Source organism: Pseudophryne corroboree, chromosome 10, assembly GCF_028390025.1.
Source record: "Pseudophryne corroboree isolate aPseCor3 chromosome 10, aPseCor3.hap2, whole genome shotgun sequence".
In the NCBI taxonomy this organism is placed as follows: domain Eukaryota; kingdom Metazoa; phylum Chordata; class Amphibia; order Anura; family Myobatrachidae; genus Pseudophryne; species Pseudophryne corroboree.
In genome coordinates, this window is record NC_086453.1 from 12,437,354 (window position 1) to 12,453,439 (window position 16,086).

The 16,086-nt window shown below is 53.7% G+C and overlaps 1 protein-coding gene across 2 annotated transcripts in view; it reads left to right on the top strand.

Moving 5' to 3' along the window:
- The window catches only part of IGSF21 (immunoglobin superfamily member 21), a 555,163-nt gene extending 540,260 nt beyond the window's left edge, over positions 1–14,903 (top strand). The window contains exons 8-10 of one of the 2 annotated variants that reach the window (XM_063942117.1): positions 3,636–3,828; positions 6,418–6,456; positions 14,663–14,903. In XM_063942117.1, coding sequence (XP_063798187.1) covers positions 3,636–3,828; positions 6,418–6,456; positions 14,663–14,739 — 309 coding nt within the window. In that variant the 3' untranslated portion in view covers positions 14,740–14,903. The remainder of the gene's footprint in view (positions 1–3,635; positions 3,829–6,417; positions 6,457–14,662) is intronic. The other variant, XM_063942118.1, reaches the window with a different exon arrangement.
- The last annotated feature ends 1,183 nt before the right edge of the window (positions 14,904–16,086 follow it).

Genomic DNA, 16,086 nt, shown 5'->3' on the forward strand with positions numbered 1-16,086 from the left:
TGTACCAGCTCCTCTCCAGCGTCCAGCTCGCTAGCCTCTACCAGCCCTTGTCCAGCATTCAGCTCTCTAGCCTCTACCAGCCCCTGTCCAGCGTCCAGCTCTCTAGCCTCTACCAGCTCCTGTCCAGCATCCAGCTCTCTATCCTGCACCAGCCCCTGTCCAGCTCCAGCCTCTACCAGCTCCTGTCCAGCGTCCAGCTCTCTATCCTGCACCAGACCCTGTCCAGCTCTCTAGCCTCTACCAGCTCCTGTCCAGCATACACCTCTCTAGCCTCTACCAGCCCCTTTCCAGGGTCCAACTTTCTAGCCTCTGCCAGCCCTTGTCCAGCGTTCAGTTCTCTAGTCTCTACCAGCTCCTGTTCAGCTCTCTATCCTGCACCAGCCTCTGTCCAGCATCCAGCTCTCTAGCCCCAGTCCAGCTCTATAGCCGTACCAGACCCTGTCCAGCTCTCTAGCCTGTACCAGCTCCTGTCCAGCTCTCTAGCCTGTACCAGCTCCTGTCCAGCGTCCAGCTCTCTAGCCTGTACCAGCTCCTGTCCAGCGTCCAGCTCTCTAGCCTGTACCAGCTCCTGTCCAGCGTCCAGCTCTCTAGCCTGTACCAGCACCTGTCCAGCTTTCTAGCCTGTACCAGCTCCTGTCCAGAGACCAGCTCTTTAGACTGTACCAGCCCTTGTCCAGCGTCCAGCGCTCTAGCAGCTTCTGCCCAGCGTCCAGCTCTCTAGCAGCTCCTGTCCAGCATTCAGCTCTCTTGCCTGTACCAGCCCTGTCCAGCTCTCTAGTCTGTACCAGCCCCTCTTCAGTATCCAGCTCTCTACCCTGTACCAGCCCCTGTCCAGCCTGTACCAGCCTCACTCCAGTGTCCAGCTCTCTAGCCTGTACCAGCTCCTGTCCAGCATCCAGCTCTCTACCCTGTACCAGCCCCTGTCCAGCTCTCTAGCCTGTACCAGCCTCTTTCAAGTGTCCAGCTCTCTAGCCTGTACCAGCCTCTTTCCAGTGTCCAGCTCTCTAGCCTCTACCAGCTCCTGTCCAGCATCCAGCTCTCTACTCTACTCCTGTCCAGCTCTCTAGCAGCTTCTGTCCAGCGTCTAGCTCTCTAGCCTCTAGCAGCCCCTGTCCAGCATCCAGCTCTCTTGCCTGTACCAGCCCCTGTCCAGCCTGTACCAGCCTCTCTCCAGTGTCCAGCTCTCTAGCCTCTACCAGCTCCTGTCCAGCATCCAGCTCTCTACCCTGTACCAGCCCCTGTCCAGCTCTCTAGCCTGTACCAGCCTCTTTCCAGTGTCCAGCTCTCTAGCCTGTACCAGCCTCTTTCCAGTGTCCAGCTCTCTAGCCTCTACCAGCTCCTGTCCAGCATCCAGCTCTCTACTCTGTACCAGCCCCTGTCCAGCTCTCTAGACTGTACCAGCCTCTTTCCAGTGTCCAGCTCTCTAGCCTGTACCAGCCTCTCTCCAGTGTCCAGCTCTCTAGTCTGTACCAGCCTCTTTCCAGTGTCCAGCTCTCTACCCTGTACCAGTTCCTGTCCAGCATCCAGCTCTCTACCCTGTACCAGCCCTTGTCCAGCTCTCTAGCAGCTTCTGTCCAGCGTCTAGCTCTCTAGCCTCTAGCAGCTCATGTCCAGCATCCAGCTCTCTTGCCTGTACCAGCCCCTGTCCAGCTCTCTAGCCTGTACCAGCCTCTTTCCAGTGTCCAGCTCTCTACCCTGTACCAGCCCCTGCCCAGCCTGTACCAGCCTCTCTCCAGTGTCCAGCTCTCTACCCTGTACCAGCCCCTGCCCAGCCTGTACCAGCCTCTCTCCAGTGTCCAGCTCTCTAGCCTGTACCAGCCTCTCTCCAGTGTCCAGCTCTCTACCCTGTACCAGCCCCTGCCCAGCCTGTACCAGCCTCTCTCCAGTGTCCAGCTCTCTAGCCTGTACCAGCCTCTCTCCAGTGTCCAGCTCTCTACCCTGTACCAGCCCCTGTCCAGCTCTCTAGCCTGTACCAGCCTATTTCCAGTGTCCAGCTCTCTACCCTGTACCAGCCCCTGCCCAGCCTGTACCAGCCTCTCTCCAGTGTCCAGCTCTCTAGCCTGTACCAGCCTCTCTCCAGTGTCCAGCTCTCTACCCTGTACCAGCCCCTGCCCAGCCTGTACCAGCCTCTCTCCAGTGTCTAGCTCTCTAGCCTGTACCAGCCTCTCTCCAGTGTCCAGCTCTCTAGCCTGCACCAGCTCCTGTCCAGCATATACACACAAATTTCCCAAAACCTGCATTGTACAGAGTGTATGCACAAAGGCGCGGCTACGATCGGACAGACGGTATCAGAAATGTTGTGGAAGAGTGATGGGCACTGACCGGGCAGTAGCTAGTAGTGCAGGAAAACATGGCTGTTGAGTGGGTGTGTCAGTGCAATTGGCTGCGTTCCCAGATGCACAGACGCAGGTATAGGGGTCAGACGGAGGCACTGTTGCCCGTTCTAATGATGGACACAAGGGAAGGCGTTTGTACCGCCAGTAGACTCAGAAGTGTTCTGGTTGTGTTACCTCTAGCGGTTAGCTTTCTACCATGTCAGGTTACTAGCTGCACTTCTATAACATCTGACCGGTAGCGTATATGTATGACGTAACGCCACCTGAGGTATCACACCATACAGAGGCTGGCAATAGCACACACGAGTGATGACGCAGGTAATAATATCCATATCAGTATATCTGTGATGCCCGTTTCTTGTCACAACCAGCAACAGATTACCGCAATAGATCTGATACAGCGCTACTGTGTAATAAACTCCAACTGGGTTGGAAAGACGAAGGGTTAATACTATATGAACGTGGTAACGAGATATGAGGCTTATCTGGCTACACCCGGTGCCGCGGATCCCGTCCAGAACGTTCCCTCAGAGCAGGAAGTGCCCCCAGTGCCCGTGTAACCTGTGACAACGGCGGGCCGCACGCCGGCCACTGGGTATTTCTGTAACAATTTCTAAAGGAATAACAAAACAACAAGAATATTTCAGAGAGCTCACAATACTGAATACATGCAGGAAGCTGATTATCTGGAGCTGTCAGAGCAGCCGGGAGTAAGCTGCGTCCGGGGCAATAAACACCAGGAGCCCCTACAGGGGGCATCACAGCCAGCGTTAGATGAAGCCATGCAGTACAGGATGGGGGGCACGTATAGTATATTTATAAAACCTGCTATTTATTTGAGCCAGGGCCGGATTTAGGGGGGGCGTGCAGGGGGCGACCACCCCCCCTAACACAGTCATAGCCACGCCCACTTTTGAGCAGAAGAGAGCTCTCCGGGGAGAGCCTGAGGCAGAACGATGTGCTGCAGCCTATACCACAGCAGCACAGAGGAGCCAGGAGAGCAAGGGTTACAGAGCATTTGCCCCTCACTTGCTGGTGTGTAGGTACTAGGGCTAATAAATACAATTACCCCACAGCACAGTCACATGTACATAGAACAATCACGAAGCTCTATCTCAGTCTCACTCAAAAAGTTCAGTCAGAATTGAGAGAGGAGGAGTTAGGATTGCAGATGGGAGGAGTTGGGACTGTAGAGGGAGGAGTCAAGATTAAACCGTAAACCGCCCCCCCCCCCCCCTAAAGAAAACTCCAGATCCGTCCTTGTTTGAGCTAAGCAATGTTCTCCACTTTACTTTGCAGAATGAGGTTTTCCCGGATTCCCTCTTTACATGGACTCGGGTGGGCGGAAGACTTCTGGATGGCAGCTCAGAGCATGACGGGAAGGAGCTGGTACTGGAGAGGGTTCCCGCTGAGCTGAACGGCTCCATGTACCGGTGCACCGCGCAGAACCCCCTCGGCTCCACAGACACACATACCCGGTTGATAGTATTTGGTGAGTCTCTGGATTTAGAAACGGATATAATGACGGTGAGATTACAGATTGTAGCCCCTGGTCTCAGGCGAGACAGGACTGAAGGACGCGCGGCGCAGCCTCGGCCGGGCACGTTCTGTTCTGCATTCCGTGCTGTGTAAATCTGTCACAGCTTGTGTCATATTTGCAATATATCAAGTCTCAGCAGGTCATTCCTAAAGGGTAACTCCCAACTCAAACATCAGATCAATAAATAAGCAACCAAGGTAACCAGCTGGTAGGAGAGTTGCGCTGGCGCCCGTCTGCTTGCCAAGTTAGATCATAAAATATTTGTTCTCTGCATCCTCTTCTAGAGACGCCGTAATTCATTGTCACCGACAAGTAACACATTAGAAGGCGTTGCTCAAGCCCAAACAAACTAATCCGGGGATTGCTCAATTGCAAAACCACATCGACTTTGATGGAAAGGTCAATACGTACTCAACGTATGTCCTGTAATAAGTGCTCGTTATGTGTAAGAATTAATGACGCACACGTCAATCACACAGAGGTCTCCTGGTATGTTAATTAGTATGAAGCCACCAACACTGAGTACGTGACAGCTGCCAATTCTGCTACAGATAATCAGTCATTGATGAACCTAAATATAAATAACGTCAGCGATTAATAAGGTGTTGGGGGCTCTGGGCTGAGGGACCGCGAGATACCATCATCGCCAATTCCAGTTTATTTCCTGCAGTTTAAAGATTTGTCCCTGAGAATATAACACTTTACAACGATGTACCACATTATATATATATACATATATATATATATATATATTGAGCTCTTTAGTTCATCGTCAGTGTACAAGAAACAGTAACACTCCTAAATGCACCAATAAGCCCCAGATCCTGTGACTGCCCAGGAATGAGGTATGAGGCACAAGGGGGCAGAGGGGACCCTGATGAGTGTGGCAGGTGGGACGCTGCAGACAGAGCCCGATTAGGATGAAACAGCGTCTTAGCGGAGGGATTTGGGGCAGCGCGGGATAAAGCCGGTATAATACGTTCATGACGGGTCTCTGTGTCTCTGGGCCATCCGTCTCCCCCCCGGTACCTACCTGTTATCAGTACGCTGGTTATGCACAGTTTCCAGGGTCACCCAGCACCATCAACACTGGGGGAGAGGGAGCCAAGAATAGCACAGTGACTGCGCAGCCCCCTACAGCCCGCCGTGGCGCCTACATTGTGGTAATCCGGCTCTAGTGGGGAGGAACCCACTGAGTGACACAGGACCTATTACTCTCCTATAAACCTAAACCCAAGTCATTGCGGATGTAAAGTAACTTAAATTAGTTTTTTTATTAATAAAGTGTGTGTATGTATGTGTATATATATATATAGTGCCCCCTTGAACAAACAGATATAAATATAGAGCCAGTAGTGTTGTATTAGATATTATGTTGCTGTAATAATTACGCGGTTAATGATTCCTATAATTACTCGCTTACAATCTTTTTCTCTTCCCTTGATCCACCATAGTGCATTGGGGGAAGAGAGACCCCCGTACAAGCATCACCGACTGATCCTCAGGATCTCCTGTCACAAGGGAATAAAGTCTGTTAAGCCCTCCTACTTAAGATGGCCAGCCAATCAGGAGCAGTCATTCATGCTGCTTCTATGGGGGTTACTTCTGTCCTATTGGTTTACGGCGAAATCGGAGAAGACTGTAAATAAACAATGAGATGCGACGCTACAGGACGTACTAGTCCAACAGTAACATTTAAAATAATGTGGCTGAAAAAATAATTAGGTCTTACGCCAACGAAGGGGGCACCGCTCGTTATAATGATACTGGCGGAGGCACTAGTATTTATAATGTACTATATGGAAGCACTGCAGAAAAAGTGCATTCATTTTTATACTTTTATACTGACACAGAAGATACAGATGTGTGATCAAACATCCCTTCTCGGCGCGCCCGCGTGACTCAGCTTATGCCAGTCGTCTTTTCCGTCCTAGTCACTTCACAAGACTCCTGATTAATGTGATACGTGACACTTGTACAGTTGTGTGCGGCTGAGTCTGGGTACGAAGTGTGACGATGTCGCAGCGGCAGCTTTCCATCACGATAAGTTCCGCTGGGCCTCGTATACGCATCCAGACTCATTTGCACAATTTTATACAATTGTCAAATATCAAAGCAATCAATGTGACATGAAGCGGTTTAGCCGCATCGCATTGTACATCGGAGGAAAAAGACGCAAAAATTATCTTCGGAGCTGCTCGCTCGCGCCGCATGACGTATTGAGGCTAGCCGAGGAATATACGGACACATCTGTAGGTGAATTTGTCCGCTCTCAAATCCTCAATGCAAAAGACATCGATAGGTTACCTTGGCGGGTGCGCAGTGCGACTGATAATCGCACATCTCTATAAATATCAGCATTGCGTACTCTTTCTGGATCATGCTAATTGACTGTACAGTCAGCTGGGTAATACAGTGTAAATGCAGATTATACAGAGAGGAATCCTCAGTGAATGGCACCAGTAATGTGATATTGTGTGATGGACTGCGGGGGGTATAACCCGTTCTTCCAGCCTCTAACAAGTGTCTGTTTCCTCATAGAAAACCCCAATATTCCGAGGGGAACAGAGGATTCAAACGGTGAGTTACAGTCAGACCTAGACCAGAGACTATATCAGCAAATGAAGCTCCAGCGGAAACCAAAATAGATCGGTGCCAGTTACATTGTTATATGGTTGTTTTAAAGTCCAGAAATAAATTAACGACTGTTTCTATTAGCAACGGAAGCGAGAAACATAGATCAGGCTGCTTTCCGGGATGAATTGTTTGGGAGATAAGAAGCGGAGTAATGTGGCGTACGAAGCGCTGTGTATATATAATACAGCCAGGCAGAGGCGCAGAGTCCCGGGGGTAGTGACACAGGGGGAGCACGCTGCGGTCAGTGTACAGCGCAGAAGGCACGTCTCCTATAAACAGACGTTCAGAGGAAACGCTATATACACCAGGAACAAAGAGTCATTTATGTTATATACTGGTTACTTTTATTCTGAGTATTACATTGTACCTAAGAGACCCCTTCAGATGTGACCCGGACGTACAGAGAGGAACCTCCTGCCCACTTGTGTCAGATCCCCATTGCAGTGTCATGTATGTTGTGTGTATGTAATGATTACCCGCACCCACCTAATGCCTGACTGGTGCCAAGTGCAGGAGCTGAGGCCGCTGCTAGTCACAGTGCATTGCTGGGTCCCTGTCCCCTCACGTGCTGGGTCCCTGTTCCCCCGCGTGCCCCTGCGCCACAGATGTTGGGTCCTTGTCTCCCAGGTGCTGGGTCCCTGTCTCCCACGTTCTGGGTCCCTGCCCCCCAGGTGCTGGGTCCCTGCCCCCCAGGTGCTGGGTCCCTGCCCCCCAGGTGCTGGGTCCCTGCCTCCCAGGTGCTGGGTCCCTGCCTCCCAGGTGCTGGGTCCCTGCCTCCCAGGTGCTGGGTCCCTGCCTCCCAGGTGCTGGGTCCCTGTCCCCCAGGTGCTGGGTCCCTGTCCCCCAGTTGCTGGGTCCCTGTCCCCCAGTTGTTGGGTCCCTGTCCCCCAGTTGTTGGGTCCCTGTCCCCCAGTTGTTGGGTCCCTGTCCCCCAGTTGTTGGGTCCCTGTCTCCCAGGTGCTGGGTCCCTGTCCCCCAGTTGCTGGGTCCCTGTCTCCCAGGTGCTGGGTCCCTGTCCCCCAGTTGCTGGGTCCCTGTCCCCCAGTTGCTGGGTCCCTGTCCCCCAGGTGCTGGGTCCCTGTCCCCCAGGTGCTGGGTCCCTGTCCCCCAGGTGCTGGGTCCCTGTCCCCCAGGTGCTGGGTCCCTGTCCCCCAGGTGCTGGGTCCCTGTCCCCCAGGTGCTGGGTCCCTGTCTCCCAGTTGTTGGGTCCCTGTCCCCCAGTTGCTGGGTCCCTGTCCCCCAGTTGCTGGGTCCCTGTCCCCCAGGTGCTGGGTCCCTGTCTCCCAGGTGCTGGGTCCCTGTCTCCCAGGTGCTGGGTCCCTGTCTCCCAGGTGCTGGGTCCCCTGTCTCCCAGGTGCTGGGTCCCCTGTCTCCCAGGTGCTGGGTCCCCTGTCTCCCAGGTGCTGGGTCCCCTGTCTCCCAGGTGCTGGGTCCCCTGTCTCCCAGGTGCTGGGTCCCCTGTCTCCCAGGTGCTGGGTCCCCTGTCTCCCAGGTGCTGGGTCCCCTGTCTCCCAGGTGCTGGGTCCCCTGTCTCCCAGGTGCTGGGTCCCCTGTCTCCCAGGTGCTGGGTCCCCCTGTCTCCCAGGTGCTGGGTCCCCTGTCTCCCAGGTGCTGGGTCCCCTGTCTCCCAGGTGCTGGGTCCCCCTGTCTCCCAGGTGCTGGGTCCCCTGTCTCCCAGGTGCTGGGTCCCCTGTCTCCCAGGTGCTGGGTCCCCTGTCTCCCAGGTGCTGGGTCCCCTGTCTCCCAGGTGCTGGGTCCCCTGTCTCCCAGGTGCTGGGTCCCCTGTCTCCCAGGTGCTGGGTCCCCTGTCTCCCAGGTGCTGGGTCCCCTGTCTCCCAGGTGCTGGGTCCCCTGTCTCCCAGGTGCTGGGTCCCCTGTCTCCCAGGTGCTGGGTCCCCTGTCTCCCAGGTGCTGGGTCCCCTGTCTCCCAGGTGCTGGGTCCCCTGTCTCCCAGGTGCTGGGTCCCCTGTCTCCCAGGTGCTGGGTCCCCTGTCTCCCAGGTGCTGGGTCCCCTGTCTCCCAGGTGCTGGGTCCCCGTCCCCCAGGTGCTGGGTCCCCGTCCCCCAGGTGCTGGGTCCCCGTCCCCCAGGTGCTGGGTCCCCGTCCCCCAGGTGCTGGGTCCCCGTCCCCCAGGTGCTGGGTCCCCGTCCCCCAGGTGCTGGGTCCCCGTCCCCCAGGTGCTGGGTCCCTGTCCCCCAGTTGCTGGGTCCCTGTCCCCCAGGTGCTGGGTCCCCTGTCTCCCAGGTGCTGGGTCCCTGTCCCCCAGGTGCTGGGTCCCTGTCCCCCAGGTGCTGGGGTCCCTGTCCCCCAGTTGCTGGGTCCCTGTCCCCCAGGTGCTGGGTCCCTGTCCCCCCAGGTGCTGGGTCCCTGTCCCCCAGGTGCTGGGTCCCTGTCCCCCAGGTGCTGGGTCCCTGTCTCCCAGTTGTTGGGTCCCTGTCCCCCAGTTGTTGGGTCCCTGTCCCCCAGTTGTTGGGTCCCTGTCCCCCAGTTGTTGGGTCCCTGTCCCCCAGTTGCTGGGTCCCTGTCCGCCAGGTGCTGGGTCCCTGTCCCCCAGGTGCTGGGTCCCTGTCTCCCAGGTGCTGGGTCCCTGTCGCCCAGGTGCTGGGTCCCTGTCGCCCAGGTGCTGGGTCCCTGTCGCCCAGGTGCTGGGTCCCTGTCTCCCAGTTGTTGGGTCCCTGTCCCCCAGTTTCTGGGTCCCTGTCCCCCAGGTGCTGGGTCCCTGTCTCCCAGGTGCTGGGTCCCTGTCCCCCAGGTGCTGGGTCCCTGTCTCCCAGTTGTTGGGTCCCTGTCCCCCAGGTGCTGGGTCCCTGTCTCCCAGGTGCTGGGTCCCTGTCTCCCAGGTGCTGGGTCCCTGTCTCCCAGTTGTTGGGTCCCTGTCTCCCAGGTGCTGGGTCCCTGTCCCCCAGGTGCTGGGTCCCTGTCTCCCAGGTGCTGGGTCCCTGTCCCCCAGGTGCTGGGTCCCTGTCTCCCAGGTGCTGGGTCCCTGTCCCCCAGTTGCTGGGTCCCTGTCCCCCAGTTGCTGGGTCCCTGTCCCCCAGTTGTTGGGTCCCTGTCCCCCAGGTGCTGGGTCCCTGTCTCCCAGGTGCTGGGTCCCTGTCTCCCAGGTGCTGGGTCCCCTGTCTCCCAGGTGCTGGGTCCCTGTCTCCCAGGTGCTGGGTCCCTGTCTCCCAGTTGTTGGGTCCCTGTCCCCCAGTTGTTGGGGTCCCTGTCCCCCAGTTGCTGGGTCCCTGTCCCCCAGGTGCTGGGTCCCTGTCCCGCAGGTGGCAATGCAGTGTTGGTGCGTTGAAGCCACATGCAGATTTCTGTATCATGTGATGCAGAGCGGCACTAACAGCGTCTGATATCCCTGGTGGCTCCACATAATCCGCACATGACGGGGAGGGTCTCTGGGACCCATTTACAGCTCTCCCGGTACCACCTGTACCCAGGGTTGCCCATTGCACACGTTTCTATGCAGGGCGTCACATCGATATGCAGGTCATTGCGGCAGGGTATGGGATGATAGTAGATGGGTAGATTGGGGCGCTCCCTGAGTAAGTGATGGGGTGTGGGGAGACAGTCTATGTCTGAAGTGTAAATGTCCTCTGAGGTAGAAGAAGTGAGGTTTCAGCCTATAACGGGACCTGCTCCCTCCTGTCACACTCTGTACGGGAAACAGCCCCTATAGCCACATAAATATTACACTTTCCCCAGTCAGACCCATAGTCCTCAGCGCCAGGACAGGGCTATACATCTGTGTATGCGCTAGGTGGACAGATTGGCACATGTGATCACTCACAGCCAATGCAGCGGGAGCTGGCAACTAGATGATGTCACCAGGAGCACACTGAGCATGCTCCTACCAGTACACGGGTTCATTGTGCTCATATATGAATATTCAGACGTTCCCACAGGCGGGTGACACCATGCTAACATATAATAAGGGTAATGTAGAAGGTACATCTGAAAGGCAGACCTCCCCCCCCCCCCCCCCCATCCCCGTTTCTGTCAGGTTCCTGTGTACCCCCCACCATCCCTCACACATCCCGAGCAGAGACATGTATAAAGGATTCCCCAACATCATTACTGGCCCAGCCAAGGGAAATCCATGAGATGTGGCCTGTTGCTAGTAAAGGGGAAGCAGAGAAGCTCTGCACTCAGTGACAGAAGATCTGTACTCCGTTATATCATTACACTTGCTATATAGTCACTAATAAGCACTGCGCGCACGATAGACAGTATCGCCGGACCTGCTAGTAGTATCCAGCCAATCAGGACAGGTGGGAGGACCTCCAGAGAGCGGCTTCCGCATATGTAGTCAACATTGCCCATGTCATCATCCACTGTGTCGCCATGAGAACGACGGCAATGAACATGCCGGTATACAGTGGTGGTAACTGGTCATTTATTTATTTATTACAGCGCAGCAAATTCCATTGCCCTTTGCAACTGGACACAATGATCAAACAAAACTGGGTAATAACAGACAGTCATAGAAGTAGGAGGGCAGTCAAAGAGGTAGGAGGGCCCTGCTCGCAAGCTTACACTCATGTCTCTCATACACTGGCTGGACAGTGGAGAATATAATATATATGTAGTAGAATTATAGCCGGCATAGTGGCCTAATAGGTGATATCTGCCTGGCCCCCAGTACATAGTGTCACAGGGAAGGGTGACAGTCCCCATACAGACCGCGCAGCGGAGGGGTTACTGGTGAGAGCGTGACAGATGTTGGGGTATATAATATATCTGTAGTAGGATTAGGGGTGATATCTGCCTGGTCCCCAGTACATAGTGTCACAGGGAAGGATGACAGTCCCCATACAGACCGCGCAGCGGGGGAATTACTGGTGACAGATGTTGGGGTATATAATATGTATGTAGTAGGATTAGGGGTGACACCTGCCTGGTCCCCAGTACATAGTGTCACAGGGAGGGATGACAGTCCCCATACAGACCGCGCAGCAGGGGGTTACTGGTGAGAGCGTGACAGATGTTGGGGTATATAATATATCTGTAGTAGGATTAGGGGTGACACCTGCCTGGTCCCCAGTACATAGTGTCACAGGGAAGGGTGACAGTCCCCATACAGACTGCGCAGCGGGGGGATTACTGGTGACAGATGTTGGGGTATATAATATATCTGTAGTAGGATTAGGGGTGACACCTGCCTGGTCCCCAGTACATAGTGTCACAGGGAAGGGTGACAGTCCCCATACAGACCGCGCAGCGGGGGAATTACTGGTGACAGATGTTGGGGTATATAATATGTATGTAGTAGGATTAGGGGTGACACCTGCCTGGTCCCCAGTACATAGTGTCACAGGGAGGGATGACAGTCCCCATACAGACCGCGCAGCGGGGGGGTTACTGGTGAGAGCGTGACAGATGTTGGGGTATATAATATATCTGTAGTAGGATTAGGGGTGACACCTGCCTGGTCCCCAGTACATAGTGTCACAGGGAAGGGTGACAGTCCCCATACAGACTGCGCAGCGGGGGGATTACTGGTGACAGATGTTGGGGTATATAATATATCTGTAGTAGGATTAGGGGTGACACCTGCCTGGTCCCCAGTACATAGTGTCACAGGGAAGGGTGACAGTCCCCATACAGACTGCGCAGCGGGGGGGTTACTGGTGAGAGCGTGACAGATGTTGGGGTATATAATATATCTGTAGTAGGATTAGGGGTGACACCTGCCTGGTCCCCAGTACATAGTGTCACAGGGAGGGATGACAGTCCCCATACAGACCGCGCAGCAGGGGGTTACTGGTGAGAGCGTGACAGATGTTGGGGTATATAATATATCTGTAGTAGGATTAGGGGTGACACCTGCCTGGTCCCCAGTACATAGTGTCACAGGGAAGGGTGACAGTCCCCATACAGACTGCGCAGCGGGGGGATTACTGGTGACAGATGTTGGGGTATATAATATATCTGTAGTAGGATTAGGGGTGACACCTGCCTGGTCCCCAGTACATAGTGTCACAGGGAAGGGTGACAGTCCCCATACAGACCGCGCAGCGGGGGAATTACTGGTGACAGATGTTGGGGTATATAATATATCTGTAGTAGGATTAGGGGTGACACCTGCCTGGTCCCCAGTACATAGTGTCACAGGGAAGGGTGACAGTCCCCATACAGACCGCGCAGCGGGGGGGTTACTGGTGAGAGCGTGACAGATGTTGGGGTATATAATATATCTGTAGTAGGATTAGGGGTGACACCTGCCTGGTCCCCAGTACATAGTGTCACAGGGAAGGGTGACAGTCCCCATACAGACTGCGCAGCGGGGGAATTACTGGTGACAGATGTTGGGGTATATAATATGTATGTAGTAGGATTAGGGGTGACACCTGCCTGGTCCCCAGTACATAGTGTCACAGGGAGGGATGACAGTCCCCATACAGACTGCGCAGCGGGGGGGTTACTGGTGAGTGTGACAGATGTTGGGGTATATAATATATATGTAGTAGGATTAGGGGTGACACCTGCCTGGTCCCCAGTACATAGTGTCACAGGGAAGGGTGACAGTCCCCATACAGACTGCGCAGCGGGGGAATTACTGGTGACAGATGTTGGGGTATATAATATGTATGTAGTAGGATTAGGGGTGACACCTGCCTGGTCCCCAGTACATAGTGTCACAGGGAAGGGTGACAGTCCCCATACAGACTGCGCAGCGGGGGGGTTACTGGTGAGAGCGTGACAGATGTTGGGGTATATAATATATCTGTAGTAGGATTAGGGGTGACACCTGCCTGGTCCCCAGTACATAGTGTCACAGGGAAGGGTGACAGTCCCCATACAGACCGCGCAGCGGGGGAATTACTGGTGACAGATGTTGGGGTATATAATATATCTGTAGTAGGATTAGGGGTGACACCTGCCTGGTCCCCAGTACATAGTGTCACAGGGAAGGGTGACAGTCCCCATACAGACTGCGCAGCGGGGGGGTTACTGGTGAGAGCGTGACAGATGTTGGGGTATATAATATATCTGTAGTAGGATTAGGGGTGACACCTGCCTGGTCCCCAGTACATAGTGTCACAGGGAAGGGTGACAGTCCCCATACAGACTGCGCAGCGGGGGGGTTACTGGTGAGAGCGTGACAGATGTTGGGGTATATAATATATCTGTAGTAGGATTAGGGGTGACACCTGCCTGGTCCCCAGTACATAGTGTCACAGGGAAGGGTGACAGTCCCCATACAGACTGCGCAGCGGGGGGATTACTGGTGACAGATGTTGGGGTATATAATATATCTGTAGTAGGATTAGGGGTGACACCTGCCTGGTCCCCAGTACATAGTGTCACAGGGAGGGGTGACAGTCTCCATACAGACCGCGCAGCGGGGGGATTACTGGTGAGTGTGACAGATGTTGGGGTATATAATATATCTGTAGTAGGATTAGGGGTGACACCTGCCTGGTCCCCAGCACATAGTGTCACAGGGAAGGGTGACAGTCCCCATACAGACCGCGCAGCGGGGGAATTACTGGTGACAGATGTTGGGGTATATAATATATCTGTAGTAGGATTAGGGGTGATATCTGCCTGGTCCCCAGTACATAGTGTCACAGGGAAGGGTGACAGTCCCCATACAGACTGCGCAGCGGAGGGGTTACTGGTGAGTGTGACAGATGTTGGGCACAGAATAAACCGTTTTATGTCCTCAGTATACAGAAACTTCCTATGATGAATCTGGTGATTTTCTTCCTAACTGCACTTGTGAGAAACTTTAGAAAATTACAGCAATTAAAATATTCATCACAGTAACATAATTTGTGAGGATTTTAGCACATCAATTACACGCTGGAATTTGACACACGCGGAATGAAAGAAATTTAATACAGAGAATTGTTTTTCCATCTACGAGTGTAAATTCTGCATTCACACCTGTTGTCATGAAAGGAATGTTTAATATTTGCAATTCTTGGGCACTTTGCGGCGGTGCATTAGCATAACGCTATAATAATATGCCGCCCTTACAGCAGTCAAGGTCCGAAGTCCCCATAAGGGCTGAGAGGTGGTTTATTTCCATTTAATAATAACAAGTCTCCATGAAACCTGCACTCCCATTGACTGTTAGATAAGGCAGAGAGATGACTGGGAGTCACATGCAGGACAGGTGCCGTTGTTTTACCTCTTCTATCTTCTCCCACAGGTTCTGGACACATGTACAGCCATTCCAGACTTATCTTGGTGCTCATCCCTCTGACAGTGATCCTGGAACTCACGTGAAAATAGGAGGCTTGCCTAACGCCACAAAAGGACTCCACAACGCATCACACTTACGTCAACCAGTTTTTATTTTCTATAATAGCTCCAGTCTTGTTATGGGTTGGTTTCTGTCTGTGTTTTAGCCTCCTTGAGCTGATAAATTAAAAACAAAATCTTTCCTTCTCGCTACGCGTCGTTATTGATAGGGCTGGCCGACCGTTGTCCTGTGTATTACTGATTGGCTATAGGCCTGGCCGAGCGCAGGGATGGCTGTGACGCGCTAACAGGGGCGTGGCTAACAATAGCGCGTTGTCAGACACATCACAGTCACTGGATCATTACAACGGGCGCTCAGACCTCAGTCATACATGTATAATTATTACACATTGGGGGTCATTTCGAGTTGTTCGCTCGTTGCTGATTTTCGCAACGGAGCGATTAAGGCAAAAATGCGCATGGTACGCAGTGCGCATGCGCTAAGTATTTTAACACAAAACTTAGTACATTTACTCACGTCTGAACAAAGAATTTTCATCGTTGAAGTGATCGGAGTGTGATTGACATGAAGTGGGTGTTTCTGGGCGGAAACTGGCCGTTTTCTGGGAGTGTGCGGAAAAACGCAGGCGTGCCAGGAAAAAACGCGGGAGTGTCTGGCGAAACGGGGGAGTGGCTGGCCGAACGCTGGGCGTGTTTGTGACGTCAAACCAGGAACGAAACGGACCGAGCTGATCGCAGTGTAGGAGTAAGTCTGGAGCTACTCAGAAACTGCTAAGAATTTTCTAATCGCAATTCTGCTAATCTTTTGTTCGCAATTCTGCTAAGCTAAGATACACTCCCAGAGGGCGGCGGCTTAGCGTGTGCAATGCTGCTAAAAGCAGCTAGCGAGCGAACAACTCGGAATCGCCCCCATTATCTCGGGTGAGGCCAGTGCTTCCTGTGTCCAGAGTAGGTAACAATATGTAACTTTAGGGGAGTATTGCTCCAAAATGCATTTGTGATCACCAAGGCTGCAGCGTGCAGTATGCGCTGCTTTGTAAGCATCCTTGGAAATTATTAAAAATCCATATTAAAATATTGTTCACAGGGGGTAATTCGCTGTTTATAGTAGTCTTGCGTTCGCATAGTCGCCGCCCACCGGGGAATGTATTTTTGCTTTGCAAGTGTGTGATCACGTGCAGCCGAGCGGTACAAACAGATTTTGTGCAGTCTCTGAGTTGCCCAGAACTTACTCAGCCGCTGCGATCACTTCAGCCTGTCCGGTACCGGAATTGACGTCAGACACCGGCCCTGCAAACGCTTAGGAACGCCTGCGTTTTTCCAGACATTCCCTGATAACGGTCAGTTACCACCCACAAACGCCCTCTTCCT